The following is a 15,174-nucleotide window of genomic DNA, read 5'->3' on the forward strand; positions in this document are numbered from 1 at the left end:
GGCCCAGTGCTACATAGTATAAATTGAGATCCAGCTGTTTTACTTAATTACTGGTATTTGGAAGAGCCACTGGCCCATTCACCAGTACATTATCTAAAATGTCTCTTTCCTGGACCTTTTGGGCACAAGACATCATTTAATTAACTGCAATGTGACAGTATTCACCTCTAAACTCTGGTATTTTTATGGACAGTATTCGCCTCTAAACTCTGGTGTTTCAGAATCACTACCATACTCATAACTGATGGAAGCAGAATTCTCCCTCTCCACCATCTATACAGAAACATTATATGGCTTTCACACAGCACTTCTGAAAAAACTATCACATTAATAGCCTTATTTTAAAATTTCATAATATCAGACTTGATAAATTAATAACTTTCCTAAAAAACACCAAGAAATATTGATGTGCTTTTTTGTATTTTTAACTGCCAGTACATCAACACCAATAAAAAGATACATTCTTGTTCTTTGTTTATCTGTTTGAATTAAGTGGCTTTATAGCCGCTGAGAACATGTGGAGCATTTGAAGAATGAAAAACGCTTCTGGGCTAATCTGACTACAGTCACAGTTGTACGTTAAGACAAAAGATCTATTTCCTGTTCAGACAGCATTATAGTTTGTAGAAAGTACACTGAAATGACCCGTTTCCAGGCATTATTCTTATAAAAGAAAAAAACATAAACAGAGAAGTCATTAAGAGGAAATGCAAATGATTATCCACACAGAATACTCTTAAGAATACGGGAGCTACTTTTAAGGATGTCCAGCAAATTTAAAAACAGGAATTATTCCCCTTTCTTTCTAATATTCTAATAGTCTTATTATTACTACTTTGAACAAAAACTAGCAGGCATAGAAATATTTGCTCTTGATTCAAACATACAGCTTTAAGAGTTCTAGGAAGCAGCAGCAAATAACATAAATCTTCAGAGTTGGCAGATGACATAGGGAATGGGATGTGAAAATAGTATGTCACAGCACTGGGACAAGAGACTATTCCTGCACAATGGACTGGATCCAAATGAATGCAAAGAAAGCAGCAGCTAGCATTCCACAGTGCCTACGCTAAGGTTCCCATGGTGCAAAAATTGGAAGATTCTATAAAGATTCTCATGCCTATACTTATGCAAATGATTTTAAAAGTTCTTGCACAAGTATATCTTTGGATTTAGTTTCATTTTCTTATGAAGTCCTGCGTTTCTAAAACTGTGAGTTGGGACCCAAAAGTGAGTCAAGAAGTCTCTGGAAGTCGGTTGTGGGCCCAGACTCCCTAATGGCCATCCTGTCTTTTCCATTGCTCTTTTGTATTTTGGAAAACAAGATTTGACCCTGTCAGCAGTATCCTCCATGTTATATATTAATTGGTATTTTTTCTTCAATATATATGCAAGTTTATCAACTTAAATGTGCCCTGATGGTTACTAAAGCGAGTTGCTTAAAACCTTAGGGGAGATTAGAGAAGTAATGGAGCAGGAGAGGCTGAAATTAACTTCTACATGGAAAGCCGATGTATATTGGAATACCACTCGCTTGGGATTCATAGAGGGGGCAGCCGCACCCATTCTGTGACATTTGTTGGTTTCTCAAAAATCTCTAGCCACTGTGGACAACCATAAGCAGGACATCAATTTGGATCACAACCATGGCACAGAGGCCATGATACTGGGGTAGGAGGGGCTCCTGTTTTTCAGGAGCCAAAATAACCACGGTTGAAGGGAGATGTGTTGGTTGCTCCGTCAGAGAGTTGCATACACAAAGAATACTTGTAGTTTCGGGAACTGGCAAATAATGCTGCTCCATGACTCCCAGACTATTTCAACTCCTGAAAAGGCACGGAGCAGGGAGACTGGAACCCCTCCTTCCCCTTCATCAAAAGTCCCTATCCCATCATTGCCTGGGCGTGGGGACCAAGTCTGAGGGAATATTGAGCCTGGAATATTGAGCCTAGCGAAGAGGTTTACAGGGGACATGATTGCTGTCTTTACGTATTTGAAGGGTTATCACTTAGAGGAGGGTAGGGAGTGGTTCCTGTTGGCAGTAGAAGACAATTGTCCCACTTCTGAGGTTTCTCCAAGCCTGAAGAATGTTTCAGGGGTTTCTCAACAGTTAGAGTTGAGAAAGGCTGATCTTAACAATTCAGCTTTGCATGCCCTGCAGAAACTAAACAAATCTGGCATGGCGCAGGTGTCATCTGAGAGTGCATTCCACAATTAAGGCCACAATTAAGAAGTCCCTTTCCCCGTTGATAGCTAACCAAGCCAAGCATTTGCAAGTGGCCCCTAGACAAATCCAAAGGGAATATGTGGGTTGAGGTAATCCTGTAGATATGGGGGTCCCAGTGGCTTTCAAGGTCAACGCCAATACTTTCAATTGTAATTGGAGACTAATTGGTAGTCACCGCAGTGGCCACAGAATTAGAGTAATATGATATGACCAGCAACCTAGCAGCTGTATTCTGGACCATCTGCAGTTTTAAAGAGTTTTCAAGGGTATCCCTAAATAAGCAAAATGCAGTAGTACAATCTCGAGGTGAAAAAACACTGATCATGCTAACATGGGCACTTGTTTATCCAATAATAGAGTTGAATCCAATACAACCGAAGGCTCTTTACAGAGTCTACAGTTGTCATATGGATACCATCAAGACCCAGGAGTGATTCTCCAGCTAGCATCTCATTCTTGCCCAGACACATGACCTTCATTTTGCAAAGATCTCACCTTCAGCAAGCTCCTCTTTGACCACTGGACTACCATACCTGGACACTGGGATGGTGCCAAGAGCTCTGCCACAATGTCATGACCCTAGGATACACAGCTATGAAGACACCAAAGCCGATTCTGGACTCTTCATAGTAAAGACTAAAAAGTAGCTTTATTAGGAATCTTAGGGAACATCTACAGGAACTTGCCATTATAGAGAAACATTGTTGAAGATGCCTCATTGAGAATTTCAGGAACATATTTACCATCAGTTCCCCTTCATCAGTACCCTAGTTCCCCTTCCACAGGATTTGTGCACCAAAAGGCATTCCCATGGAAAGGCTTTTTCATCTAAACTACAAAGTGAAAACATTCTTCAAACATCTTAGCACCCAGATGCAAAGAGCCAGGCAAGCTTATCTGCATTCCTTACAACACTAAACAGTATCACCCATAAAAAAAGATAACAGGAGCAACTTTGGAGGGCTAAAGAAACAAGGGAGTAGGGAAGGGAGGCCAGGAGAGCCCCCTGGGGAAAGCAGACCAACTTGCAGGCTCCCTCGTCTTAAGGCATATACCCAGGCTTTGGGTCACGACACACCAGCTGCTTATCCAGCAGGTGGAAGAGCTGATAGCACCCAACTCCAAACCTCCTGACAATTTCAGCAAGAGGGTACATACATGTGTTAAATAACATCAGAGACCCTGTGGGACTTCACAATTCAGGCCTCCCTGATAGCAATCCTCTGAGAGCATCCCTGAAGGAATGAGGAGAACCAATTAAGGGCAGTGCCTCAGGGAGGCAAGATAGCTGATGAAGACCAAATAGTCAACTGTATCAAAGGCCAAGTGGTTAAGGTGTTAGGTAAAAAGAGACCCCAGTCAATCCCCCATACCCAGTGTCCATGTCTTGGCAGGGTGGATGGGCAGGCCAACTTTTCATAAAACAAGAATCTGAGAATGCACTACTTCTTCTGCAGTACAAACCCCAGATAATCTGTATAGAAAAATGCAGGACCAGGCTATTAAAATTTTTAAAAATCTGTCCTCCCTTTATATTAGCGTGATGAAATAATTTGTTCCAATTAATTTTTGTTTGCAAAATGTAGAAATACATAGATTATTACAAAAAACAAATTCTTTATATAGCTTCCTTCTGGCCCATTTTCCAGGTTCTGACTGAACTACAGCTTTATTTCTACCACAACAAAAACAAAGTTTCTATGATTTTCTTTTATATAGAGGAGAACAAACCAGCTTACCTTGATAAAAGACACAGGTGGTGTTATTGATATTTAATTCTGAGTAAACCATTCAGGTTTTTCCTCACTTTGTAACACAACAGACAAGTTATAAATGAAACAAACTGAAATGAATGGAAGATATTTTGATTTTCTATGGTAATTGTATCTCAACTTCCTTTTGACTTTGCATTTTGTATCAGTAATACAACTGGTCTGTTACACAGGAAGAGGAAAGGAAATCACTTAACCTTATCTGAAAGCACAGGTATCTGAAGTCTTTCCCTCCCTATTTAAAACATTTTACAAAATACTATGAGGTTTGCAAATCATTATTCAGTCACAAATTACCATAGCAGATGATTAATTATTTTCCTATGAATACATTTTAAGCTGTTTGGGGTGCTAAGATATGGAACAGATGCTAAGAAAACGAACATATTAAGAAATCTAAATTTAGTCCCAAGCTTTCTGGTGGCATATAAAGGAGGAAATATTGAGAGGTCAAGATATATATTGCATTACTTTAATTCACTGCTTCATATCTGTTGAAAACAAAACATATGGGTCCAAGAATGCTGCACAAAAACGCATTGTCTTTCTTAATTACCTAGTTTGCTAAATGGGCAAAGAGGTTTATACTTGAAGTATTTTTCAATATGCCTTTTCTTCTAAACTTCTCGGGATTCTAGGTTGACCGGCTTTGGGTCAGGAAATCCTTGAAGATTTGCAAGTGGCATTTGGGGTAGGAAGGGAGTTCAGCAGTGGTGTGATGCCATAGATTCTACCCTATAAAGCTACCATTCTCTCAGGAGAATGGTTATCTGTAATCAGGTGATCAGTTTTAAGACTGGGAGATTCCATCAACCTAGCATAAGCCATGAGTTGCACAGAGGAACATGCAGTTCTTTGTATACAGTCATATGCATGTCTTATGCAAAAACAGGCAGCTTTCAATACTAATCCAAAAACTTACCTTAGAAGTATAAAACAGGATCTCTATAACTCCTCTGAAAATGACACACAATGAAATTTCTTAACAGAATAAGCAGTAGTTCAAACAAAATTAGAAGAGTTGATTCTTATATGCCACTTTTCTCCGCCCGAAGGAGTCTCAAAGCTTACATTAGTCTTCCCTTTCCTCTCCCCACAACAGACACCCTGTGAAGTAGGTGAGGATGAGAGAGCCCTGATATTACTGCTCGGTCAGAACAGCTTTATCAATGCTGTGGGGAGCCCAAGATCACTCAGCTGGCTGCATGTGGGGGAGTGTGGAATCAAACCCATCTCACCAGATTAGAAGTCCACACTCCTAATCATGACACCAAGCTGGGAAATAACCGTGGAAACATTCTGACTAATCCAGTGCTAATCACTGCATATGGATATTCACAGTACAATCCTAAACAGAATTATATCCAGTTTCCCTGAACTTCATAGTCTTATTATATACCTTATTTAGGATTGCTGAAACCGTCTACTTAGGTTATGACTTATGGGTGATGAAGAGGATACATGGGTTCCTTTTCTTAAGATCTATGCCACGCTGGCAATCATCTCTAACTCTCAAAATCCCATACTTTCCCAATGCAGGACACATTGCAATATGAAATTCACTGGATCACAGTACTAGGGAGGGCACAAAATGGTTTCTGAGTCAGAATTCAGCACAAACTTGTTCCAGTTACAAGACCCTGAGCTGATGTTCAAGGAAGGCACCTGCTCTAAACAGTTAATGGACTCTTGACTGGTTTGGTTCAGCTGTTTGATGTCAGGAATCAAGCTGGGCCCAGCCAGCAGAGTCCATGGTAAAGAAACATCCAAGATTCAACGAGCAGTGGAAAATCCAAGGAAGAGCTTTATTAAACAGAAACTACAGAGTCGTTAGAAAAGCCAAGATCCCCAGAGCAAAGATCTTGGCAGTTACAAAGATACAATTGACATCTCAGGGTTATTATAGGTTATTCAATAGGGGAAGGGGGCCTAGGCATTTAGGCGGGAGAGCACAAGGCACCAAAGGTGCAAGAATTCCCAGCCGGGTCAGATGGCTCGTCTTTGATCCCAACAGTTACATTTCTGTTGAGTCTCCGCTGTCTTTGCAAGGCCGTAGGAGCAGTTTGATAAGGCAGGCAGATAGTGACGCCCAACTGGGAAAGCAGGGGAGGCATGGAGCCAGAGGACAGATTTACAGTTTTACGATGCCAGGCCTTGCCAGGCTGCAGGAAGGGGAACAGGCATGAATCGGGGTTCATGTCATTTAGGCCATTTAAAGCTAACAACTTAGCAGTGTAGGTCCATGGCTAACCTGTTATATTTAAACTAAAAGAAAAGCCCATTTATAAAAATGGGCTTTTCTAGGAGGGTGGCAAAGACGGGGTGGAGCCCTGCAGTCACGGGTGGACAGTATTCTCCCCTACCCCTTTTTTTGGGATTTGTATTTTTTTTTTTTGCACTTCATTTCTGTCTGGGTGGATTTCTGAGATCCTGAACATGGTCCCTTGAATCCAAGAAGACATTTGGTACTAATGGTAGACTTAAAAACAAGCTGCTCAGACCACCTGTTGGTCAGGAGATCACCCGCCTCCTCTTTCCCAGCTCATTTCCCACTCCCAGAAGGCACAAGCGGCACTGTTTTTGCCTGCTCCAGTTATGAGAAGGCTGGACAGGTAACTGAAGCCCAAAAATACTTTTTATGCTAATGGGAGGCTTAAAAACAAAGCGAACACATGGCTGATCAGGACAAAGCTTCTTGATTACCCTCCTTTTTCTAGCTGATTTCCCACCTCCAGAAAACAGAAAAAGGACTTTGTTTTGCATGCCTGATCCCAAGAAGACCATGGACACTTAAAAGAAGATTTTTTTTCACCTTGGATAATGTAGGTTTGAGGATAATGTAGGTTTGCTGTAACACGGACCATGCCATTTTTTAAAAGTAGGAAATTTTCAAAGTAGGAAATGGCTGGGTGGGAGCATGCGTAGAACAAAGCTGCCAAGACTATCGCGCATTTCCCCCTCCATTTGGTCTTATCCCTAGTTGCTCACTTGTTTCTCACCAGTGGTTCATACAATTTAGGGTGGTAAATACAGTTTCCTGGATTCCCAAAATCACTAGTTAAATAGGAACAAATCGCAATCTGGCTACTGGACAGCCTCAGGATGTTGGCGACATCATGTGGAGGGGGCTATATATTCCGCCAACATGCCAAGGTTGTCCAGGAACATTTTCCTCATGCAGAAATGCCATGGAAGTTACAAATGGGAGCTCCAGGAACCGCTGGCAACTAAATCCCAGAGTTTCAATTGATTCCTAGAGCTATCCTTTGTCACTTCCAGTAAGTACACAAGGCTGCATTTTGAAAAAAAACTTTTCTCTAGTAGGGGCAGGCAGAAGGACCAAGGCTGGGGATCCCCCAGTCCTATATCTCCTGGAGAAAATGACCTTTTAATGGCATTATATCCTACTGAGATTTCTCCCCTCCTCAAACCCTGCCTTCTCCATGCCACACCTCCAGATCTCCAGGCATAATCCAACCTGGAGTTGACAACCCTAGGTAGATCCTCTGCCTACTCTAAAGTCTGAGAGTTCCTGGACCTACGATTCTGATTATATTATTCATGACAGAAGAAGAAGCAACAGCATGAGAAAAGGTATCCTAGCACTGCTCAGCTCCAACCTTGGATAAAAGTGCTGTAAAAATGCAGGGAATAAATATTTGAGATAAACAAAAATGCTATTGGTCTCATTCTTAGCCTGATCACCTAATTTAGTAGAGACAATACAAACATTACGTGAATATACATGAGGATCAAGTTTGCTCACCTCACACCCACTGTACATGTGTTCCGAACAGTTTGTGAAAAATCCTGGGAATGTTCAACTTCTATGCCAGCCTTTCTAAACTTTTTTACCATTGAGAAACCCCTGAAACATTCCTCAGGCTTTGAGAAATCCCAGAAGCTGCATGATCATACAGAATATGGTCAGGAAGCATAGCTGTGTCCACACCCACCCAGGGCCCCTCCCCATCCCACCCCCTCCAGGCCCATCATTAGCCATTTGGAGGGGCAGGTCAGCCTGGTCAAATCATCCAATAAATGTCTAATAAATTTACAATATATTAAAAATTAATTAACTCCCATGCATTCAGGAAACCCTTTCAAGCTGTTAAGAAAAAGGGGTTTCAAGAAATCCTGGTCGAGAGAGCCTGCCCTATGCATTATATTATTTCAGAAGTAGCAGATAGGGTTGCAGGTAGGGTTGGGCGCTTCAACACCCAAAGCGGCCAGTCTCTCCCGGCACGGCCAGCACTGCGCTGCGGAGGGAGAGGGGAGGCATGGGCATCAGTGCGGCAGCAGGCACACACACATGTGCACCTGCTGGCGCACTGATGCCCATGCCTCCCCTCACCCATGCGCGGTGTGGCACTGGCTGTACCAGGAGAGACCGGCCGCTTCGGGCACTGAAGCACCCAACCCTAGTTGCAGGTACAATCCCACTCCTGTCATACGTGTGTTCACTACATACATGTAGTTTGTGTATAGTCCTACTGTTTTTTCTGAAACCAGACATTCAGACCACAGAAGTAGAATTAGAAGACCTGAAATGTTTGTACTGACATAATTAAAAATTGATATGTTTCTTTGATCTTTTTTCCTGACTCTGAGAGCATTTAAGTAAGCATACAGCCACATGGAGGAATACTGGAAAGCAGGTGGTTAGACAGACTTTGGTAAGAGATTTTTTTTTTTTTGCCAATGATATATTCATGTAATCATTTCATAGCTACAACTTGGGAGATAAGAGCCTGTGCAAGCTTTAATTAACTGATACAAAGTTCTCCAGAAGCTGTGCCACTTGAGTTTATGTATAGGGAATAACATGATTGAAAATGTCCCATAAGTATGTTTTGACAAGCAATAAAGTCTGAGTGATATAGCTCTGAGAGAGGACTGCACCACAGAAGCCAAGAAATATTTGAATTAATCCCTGCATGAAGCAGCAGGAAAGATTTCATTTGGTTCAAGGCAGAAAGCTCTTGTTTCAATGATAACTGAGCTGCAGTAAAATGGAATTGCCTATCTTCACCTCAACCTCAAAAGGTTGCTAAGTAGAATTTAAGCTTTACAGGGAATATTTTTCTTTAGAAATAAAAAATGAGAAATATTAAAGAATTTAACATTAAATTATCTGAAACTAGAAACCTTAGAGAAGAGGAAGCTATGCATGTAAATAAATAGCAAAATGAATAAAGTGGGACACCAGAACCAGCAAGCATGATGCCAAGATTAATAGGATGGGAAGAAGGTGTTTAACTCTTCATATCCTGCTTGGTTTCAATAAATAAAGGTAGTCTTCTTTCTTTGTTGTTCATGTTTTTAAAAGAAATTTTTCTTTGAAACTGCTAACAACAGCAGTTTATCCAATTTCACAGCAACAAAACAAAAACTCAGACTTTGGGGGAAATATACCATGAAATGAAAGGGCTGACCTCTTGGCTGCAATGTTTGCAATGTCCACAACGTTTCATTTGGATAAATCTACTGATATTTAAAGCAACAAGAAGTTCTTTGTTACTACACACTAATTTGGTTACCCTTCTAGAATCTGTCACCAGATAAAGGAGAATCTTAACAACTAGATTTTAGATACATATTACAGATACAATTATAAATCCTGAGCAGGCATTTTCAGCTGTTAAGGCTAAGACTCCCCAAGATTTACATTTTGATTTCCTGTTTACTAGCTCCAGGAGATGGAATGTGCTCATGGTTTAATGGGTTTTTTCAATGTGAACATGAGCTTGTTTTGATGCATCTTAATTAAGGTGACCTGAATTAAGGAACCATAAGGCGGGACGTACCGCCACCACTAGTGCAGCAGTGGTGGGGCGGCGGTAGCAGGGTAGCAGCAGCGGTCTCCCTCCCTCCAACTGGACTCACCTCGCCTCCCACGCGCCTCTCCCACGAGCCCGTCTTGTGCGCCTGCACGGCGTCAGCGCAGGTCAGGTGGGGGCCGAGGGCGGGCCTCTGCCTGGCGCGCCTGCACAGGCCAGCCACAGGGCCAGCCAGGGCAGAGCGCTGCTGCTGGCCATCCTGCTGGCCAGGGGGCAGGGAAGAAGGGAGGGAGGGAGGGGGCTCTGGCTGGCGGGACTTTTAAGGACGTGGGTGGGAACCAGGACAAAGACCAGGAAAGCGTGAGTGTCCCGCGGGAGTCGGAACGGATGGGCAGCTTAATCTTAATTGCACCAGGTATGTTAAATACTAGTGCCAGTCCTGGGCTTAGTCTTGCAGCATGGTCAGCCAACATTAAAGACAGTAGCCAAAATATTATTACTGCTTGAAGAACCAGTATATTGTAGTCAGTCAGGAAATCCACAGCACAAGTTACCACAATTTTACTGCCAGAGCTGACCCAATATTGAACCCAGATTTCCTTCTAAAGAATCAAAGAGAAAGGAAGCAAAAAATAAAATAAAAATAAAACCACTTTGAGGAATTAGAGAGGCTGGAAAGGGACATAACCAATGTAGAAAGGACAGATGAGGCAAAAATATAGTAGCAAAGAAAGAGCTGGATGTCATGAGTATATTTCTTCCAGATTTTATCTATGAGTATCCTAGAACTTGGAATGTACAGTGTGAAGGAATCATTCCTATTTCTATCTAGCATTTAGAACAATCTCCAATCCCAAACCAGAATGGCTGGTAGTCACTTCATGCATGACAAGTAGTCATACTAAGCCTAACCTTGTCAGAATTTGGAAGCTAAGTAGTGTTGGCCACAAGTAAGAATTTGGATGAGAGACCACCAAGAAAGACTTGGGTTTTGATGCAAAGAAAGGCAATGGCAAATATCACTGCTCAATATTTGCACAGAATGCCTCATGGATGGGGTTCACCATGAGTCAATTTCAACTTGACAGCATGTTCATCTGCTTCAAGAATTTTCCTCCACTGAGGAAGGAACAGGTTGCTTTACTAATACCTGTAATCCTTAATAAGGTAAATCATATGGAAAAGGTTCCAATTCAACAATCTACATGTGCCCAAGCTAATAATTCCCCAATAATGTTCAGAAATAATTTAATTTTTTTTAAGTATAAACATTATAAATAGCTATCACAATAATAGACTCAGGTGGGTAGCCAAGTTGGTCTGAAGCAATACAACGAAGTCTGAGTTCAGCTGTATCTTTAAGACCAATAAAATCTAATTGTGGATATAAGCTTTTTTGGCTTTGCAAAAGCTTATACCAAGAGTTAAAAGTTTTGGTCAGAAAGGTGCGACTGGACTCAAACTTTCATCTACAGCTATCATAATCTTAATCTCCTGTTCTACTAAACCAGTGTGAGACTTTTTGCATACTTCTTGCCAAATTCAAATCTACATGATTCTGAGAGAAATATTACCACTAGCCTCAATCATATGTTGGGGGAAACTGCATATCCCCTGTAGCATATTCAGGGTATGGTGAGCAAGACTCGTGCCTTGGGTACCAGTTGTGAGGGGACAGGAGGATCTGAGCTTTTTCGTACCTGCTCTGCTGGGGGACACAGCACACACGATACTCAGCAGGGTCCTGCTTCTCTTGCAACAGGGTTGGGAATGTGAGCAAGTAAGGTCAAGGTGGTGCAGTAGATGAGCATTTGTTTCAAGAGCAGAGCAATGGCTCCAAGGTGTTACTGTTTGCTGAGTCTGTGGAGTCCAACCCAGCCACCCAGGTAAGATGCCACAGCTCAACCCTCACTGTCTATGCCCTGCTTACCTGTGCCCTTGGCCCAACCGCTGGCCATCTCCAACAAGCCCTCTTCATCAACAATACTAGTGAGCAGCAGTTGGCAATGAATTCCCAAAGGAAGTAGAGGTTAGGCATGCCCCGGATATGACCAAAGCATGGGCAGATCGTGCTTTTCTTGGAAGGAGCACCACTCGAAAGCCAACTGGTTGGTCAAGGCTGTTTCATGTCAGAAGTTCTGTCTACATACCTGAATCTAGTAACATTTCCAAGCTTCATACCTGGTCCTTTAAACAGAGTGCAGCCTCATGTCAGGTGAAATGCTATGATCCTGATAGACTAAAATTAAAACTTAAGCTTTATTTTTACATACCCTGCCCTTCCTTTGGAGCTTAGGGTGAGTGACAATGTAACAATGTACAATTCAATAAAAATCATCAAATCATAAAAAAAATAATCTCCATTTCCCCAATCAGATCAAATATGGGGGTGGGGGTGTCAGAGTTCTTGGCATAGGTCTTCCTCAGTTCCCAGCACCAATTCTTGGTGGTTTCTCTGAGCTCCAACTGTATGCCTAGTTGAATAGTTTTGTCTTACAGACCTTGTGGAACTGGTTGAGGTCCCGAAAAGGCCCTGGCCCTGGTCGAGGCCAATTTCACCTCCTTTGGGCTAGGGATCCGAAGCAGATTTTGGTCCACTGATCTTAACATGCTTCTACTGATCCAATATGCAAGGAGAAGCAGTTTGCTATCCTGTTCAAACAGTCCGGGCAAACAGTGGTCTCAACTGTGGATTAGTTCTACCACTTTATTTCAGTAATAGAGATGCTTTACTTCCTTCCCAACCAATACGGACTTTCATATCAGCTAGAAGAAAGGAGCATTCTTTAGTGAAGAGAAGCAGTGATGGAACCTACAGTGAGGGCCTGGTTAAACATATACTCTTATTAGGGGGGTAGTATCTTTGGAACGAGTCCTACATTAGTGACATACCCACTCTGACACTAAACCTGCTTACATGCATGCAAATCCCATTAAAATAAATAGTGTAACCCAAGACTCTGGTGACATGTATCTCAAGTCAGTCTATAATATATAACATTATATAATATGCATAAGTCAGTCAATTTTGTAATAGATATTAAACATTTTATTTTCTTTATCCTACAATTGTTTTATGGAAAACACAGCCTAGAGGCAGTCCTTGCACCACTAAGCATCAATATCTCACATAGCTCACAGTTCATAAATACTCAAGTCCCATGCTCTTTAAACAAGATCATTTTTCTAAAGGTTTTATGGAATTTTTGACATCATTTAAATGTTTTTGTGTATATCTGATTTGCAGCAGAAAGTTTAGCAACAAGATTCTGTGCATAACAAAAGCTCAATGACAAAGCAATATTGCATATTAAAATTGTGTTAAAATACTTCAGTCCGTTTATAACTTTTTCACAGTGATACAGAACCAAACAGAACTGATGACAGGACAACTTTGAGAATTGTATTTTATGTCAGTTTCTTGCTCTTGCTCTTCCTGCCAAAACCCAAGCTGAGAATTTTTTCTTGCATGATAATAAGCAGAAAGTTCACAGATCTCAGAAAAGTAAGCAGGAAGTTTGCTGTTTGAAAGATTTTCCTCTCAGACAGGATGGCGATTGTGGGGGGGGGGGAGTGGTAGAGAAGAAAAATGTGAGGGCTGTTATGACAGGCACTCCACAAAATTAAGCAGACAACTTGAGATGTGTTTATCCCAAATGCTTCTTAAGTGATGCTACTGATAAAAGAGAAAATGGGCCAGGGGAGTAATGCAATGATGTTTGTGTTATCATGCTTCACAGGAAGTTCTACCTTCCAGTAGACTGCTTTATCTAAATACAAAAGTTTCTCCTGCCTAACCCCACTAAATTCTAGGAAACACTGACATTAAAAAATACACAGCCAGGACAATTAGTCGGTTCAACTCGCTCCACTGGCTTCCTGGTCAGGTTTGCTAGTATTTTATAAGCAACTGGTAGTTCCTTCAGTCATCAAATGACTTAGTACCCAAAGAGGATTTCTGAACTGGACGAAGGGCAAATGCTACATGTGGCTTTAATACTGAACAGCTGCTATAGATCAGGGAAGCCCCCAACCCCCTGCCAGAATACTGTGTTTCAGTGATCATTGTAAATACAGAGACTGTGGCGCCGTAGGGACTGCAACGCAAAACTTCACTATACCCCAAACACTCTTCAGTCCAAATGTACCTGAAGCAAACACTATTTGGCACTTTTTAACTCCCAGGGAAATTATCTGGCCTGTGGGAAGTTCTCAGGGAAGCACCTTGGCAGATATTTTTTAAACCGCTTCAGTGATAACTTTATCATCTGTGCAGCACATGGAAGGCTCCCGTCACGAGAAACCAGTCATCCTCTAAATTACCTCAAGTCCTCCTGATGCTACAGCTTCCTTCTTTGGAGGCGGGGGGGGGGGAAGGGGGGTTAGGAGTTCACGCTGCTTTTTTCACACGGGTCCCTATTTATGGAGTTCCTTCATGGCATTCCCCTCCCCCCCCCCCTTTGCTGGCAAACTTGGCAAGGGGAAACGGGGAGAGAGTAGCAGGGGTGGCTGATTGTGCGCAAAAAAGTCAGCAAAGGCATCTGAGGCAAAGGGGGGGGGGTAAACTCACCGACACCAAAAACTCCAGAGTGCCCACATAGTCGCGTTCCGTCTTCAGCAGCTCATTTAAAACACACACCTTGAGGCGCAGCTGCTTCTCCAGGTCCTTCCCGCTTTCTCCTTTTCCTTCACCTTTGCTTTCTTCTGTCATGGTCTCACCCCAGTCCCCAAAAACAAGCTTCTTGCTTTTCCTCAGCTCCCCTCCTGATTGTGAGCTGACAGGCTTGGGAAAGCCTGGGAAATGCCTCAGGGTTTCCTACATACCCCCACACACACACACACACAAAAGTTCAGAGAAGACAACAAAAGAGCCCTCTCATTTCCATAGTAAAAGTTGCAATTCAGAGGTTCGTAGTCTGTTTGTAGACTCCCCTTACACTACCACTGCTCAAAAAGTGAGAAAAAAAAGGCGTGTATTTTTTTCCGCCAACTGTCCTTTTCCAGTAAGGAAGGGAGACCCAGCCTGAAGGAAATGAGCGGTCACCGGCTCCTTGCTCGCTTTGTATAACTGGGAGATTCGGAGGCTTCCAGCAGCAGCAGCAGCACTTGGCCATTAATCAAAAGCTTTGTATCCATGTGACTCCAACCCCTTTCCCTCCCCTGCGCCAAAACTCAGGAAAAAGCAAAGGAAGCACAACCTTGGGAACGCTTGTGTGCCAGCAACTGCTTGTTTCACACACAAGTTTCTACGGTTTTACTTTGTTCGGGGCTAATTGGAGATCTCCCAGTTGAGAGGCTACGGCTTTAAAATGTCCCAAACGAGCTAGACTGCTGGGATTCTGGCCCAAGTTTTATTATTTTTGAATCCAGTCTCCTGCCCCCGGATTTCTATATG

At 42.3% G+C, this 15,174-nt stretch overlaps 1 protein-coding gene across 4 annotated transcripts in view; it reads right to left on the minus strand.

Moving 5' to 3' along the window:
* Nucleotides 1-14,870, minus strand: part of PREX2 (phosphatidylinositol-3,4,5-trisphosphate dependent Rac exchange factor 2) — a 125,333-nt gene extending 110,463 nt beyond the window's left edge. For 2 of the 4 annotated variants that reach the window (XM_077352209.1, XM_077352215.1), the window contains exon 1: nucleotides 14,350-14,870. In XM_077352209.1, coding sequence (XP_077208324.1) covers nucleotides 14,350-14,490 — 141 coding nt within the window. In that variant the 5' untranslated portion in view covers nucleotides 14,491-14,870. The remainder of the gene's footprint in view (nucleotides 1-14,349) is intronic. The other 2 variants (XM_077352211.1, XM_077352208.1) reach the window with 1 other exon arrangement.
* Nucleotides 14,871-15,174: the final 304 nt, after the last annotated feature.

This window comes from Paroedura picta, chromosome 9, assembly GCF_049243985.1.
Source record: "Paroedura picta isolate Pp20150507F chromosome 9, Ppicta_v3.0, whole genome shotgun sequence".
Lineage (NCBI taxonomy): Eukaryota > Metazoa > Chordata > Lepidosauria > Squamata > Gekkonidae > Paroedura > Paroedura picta.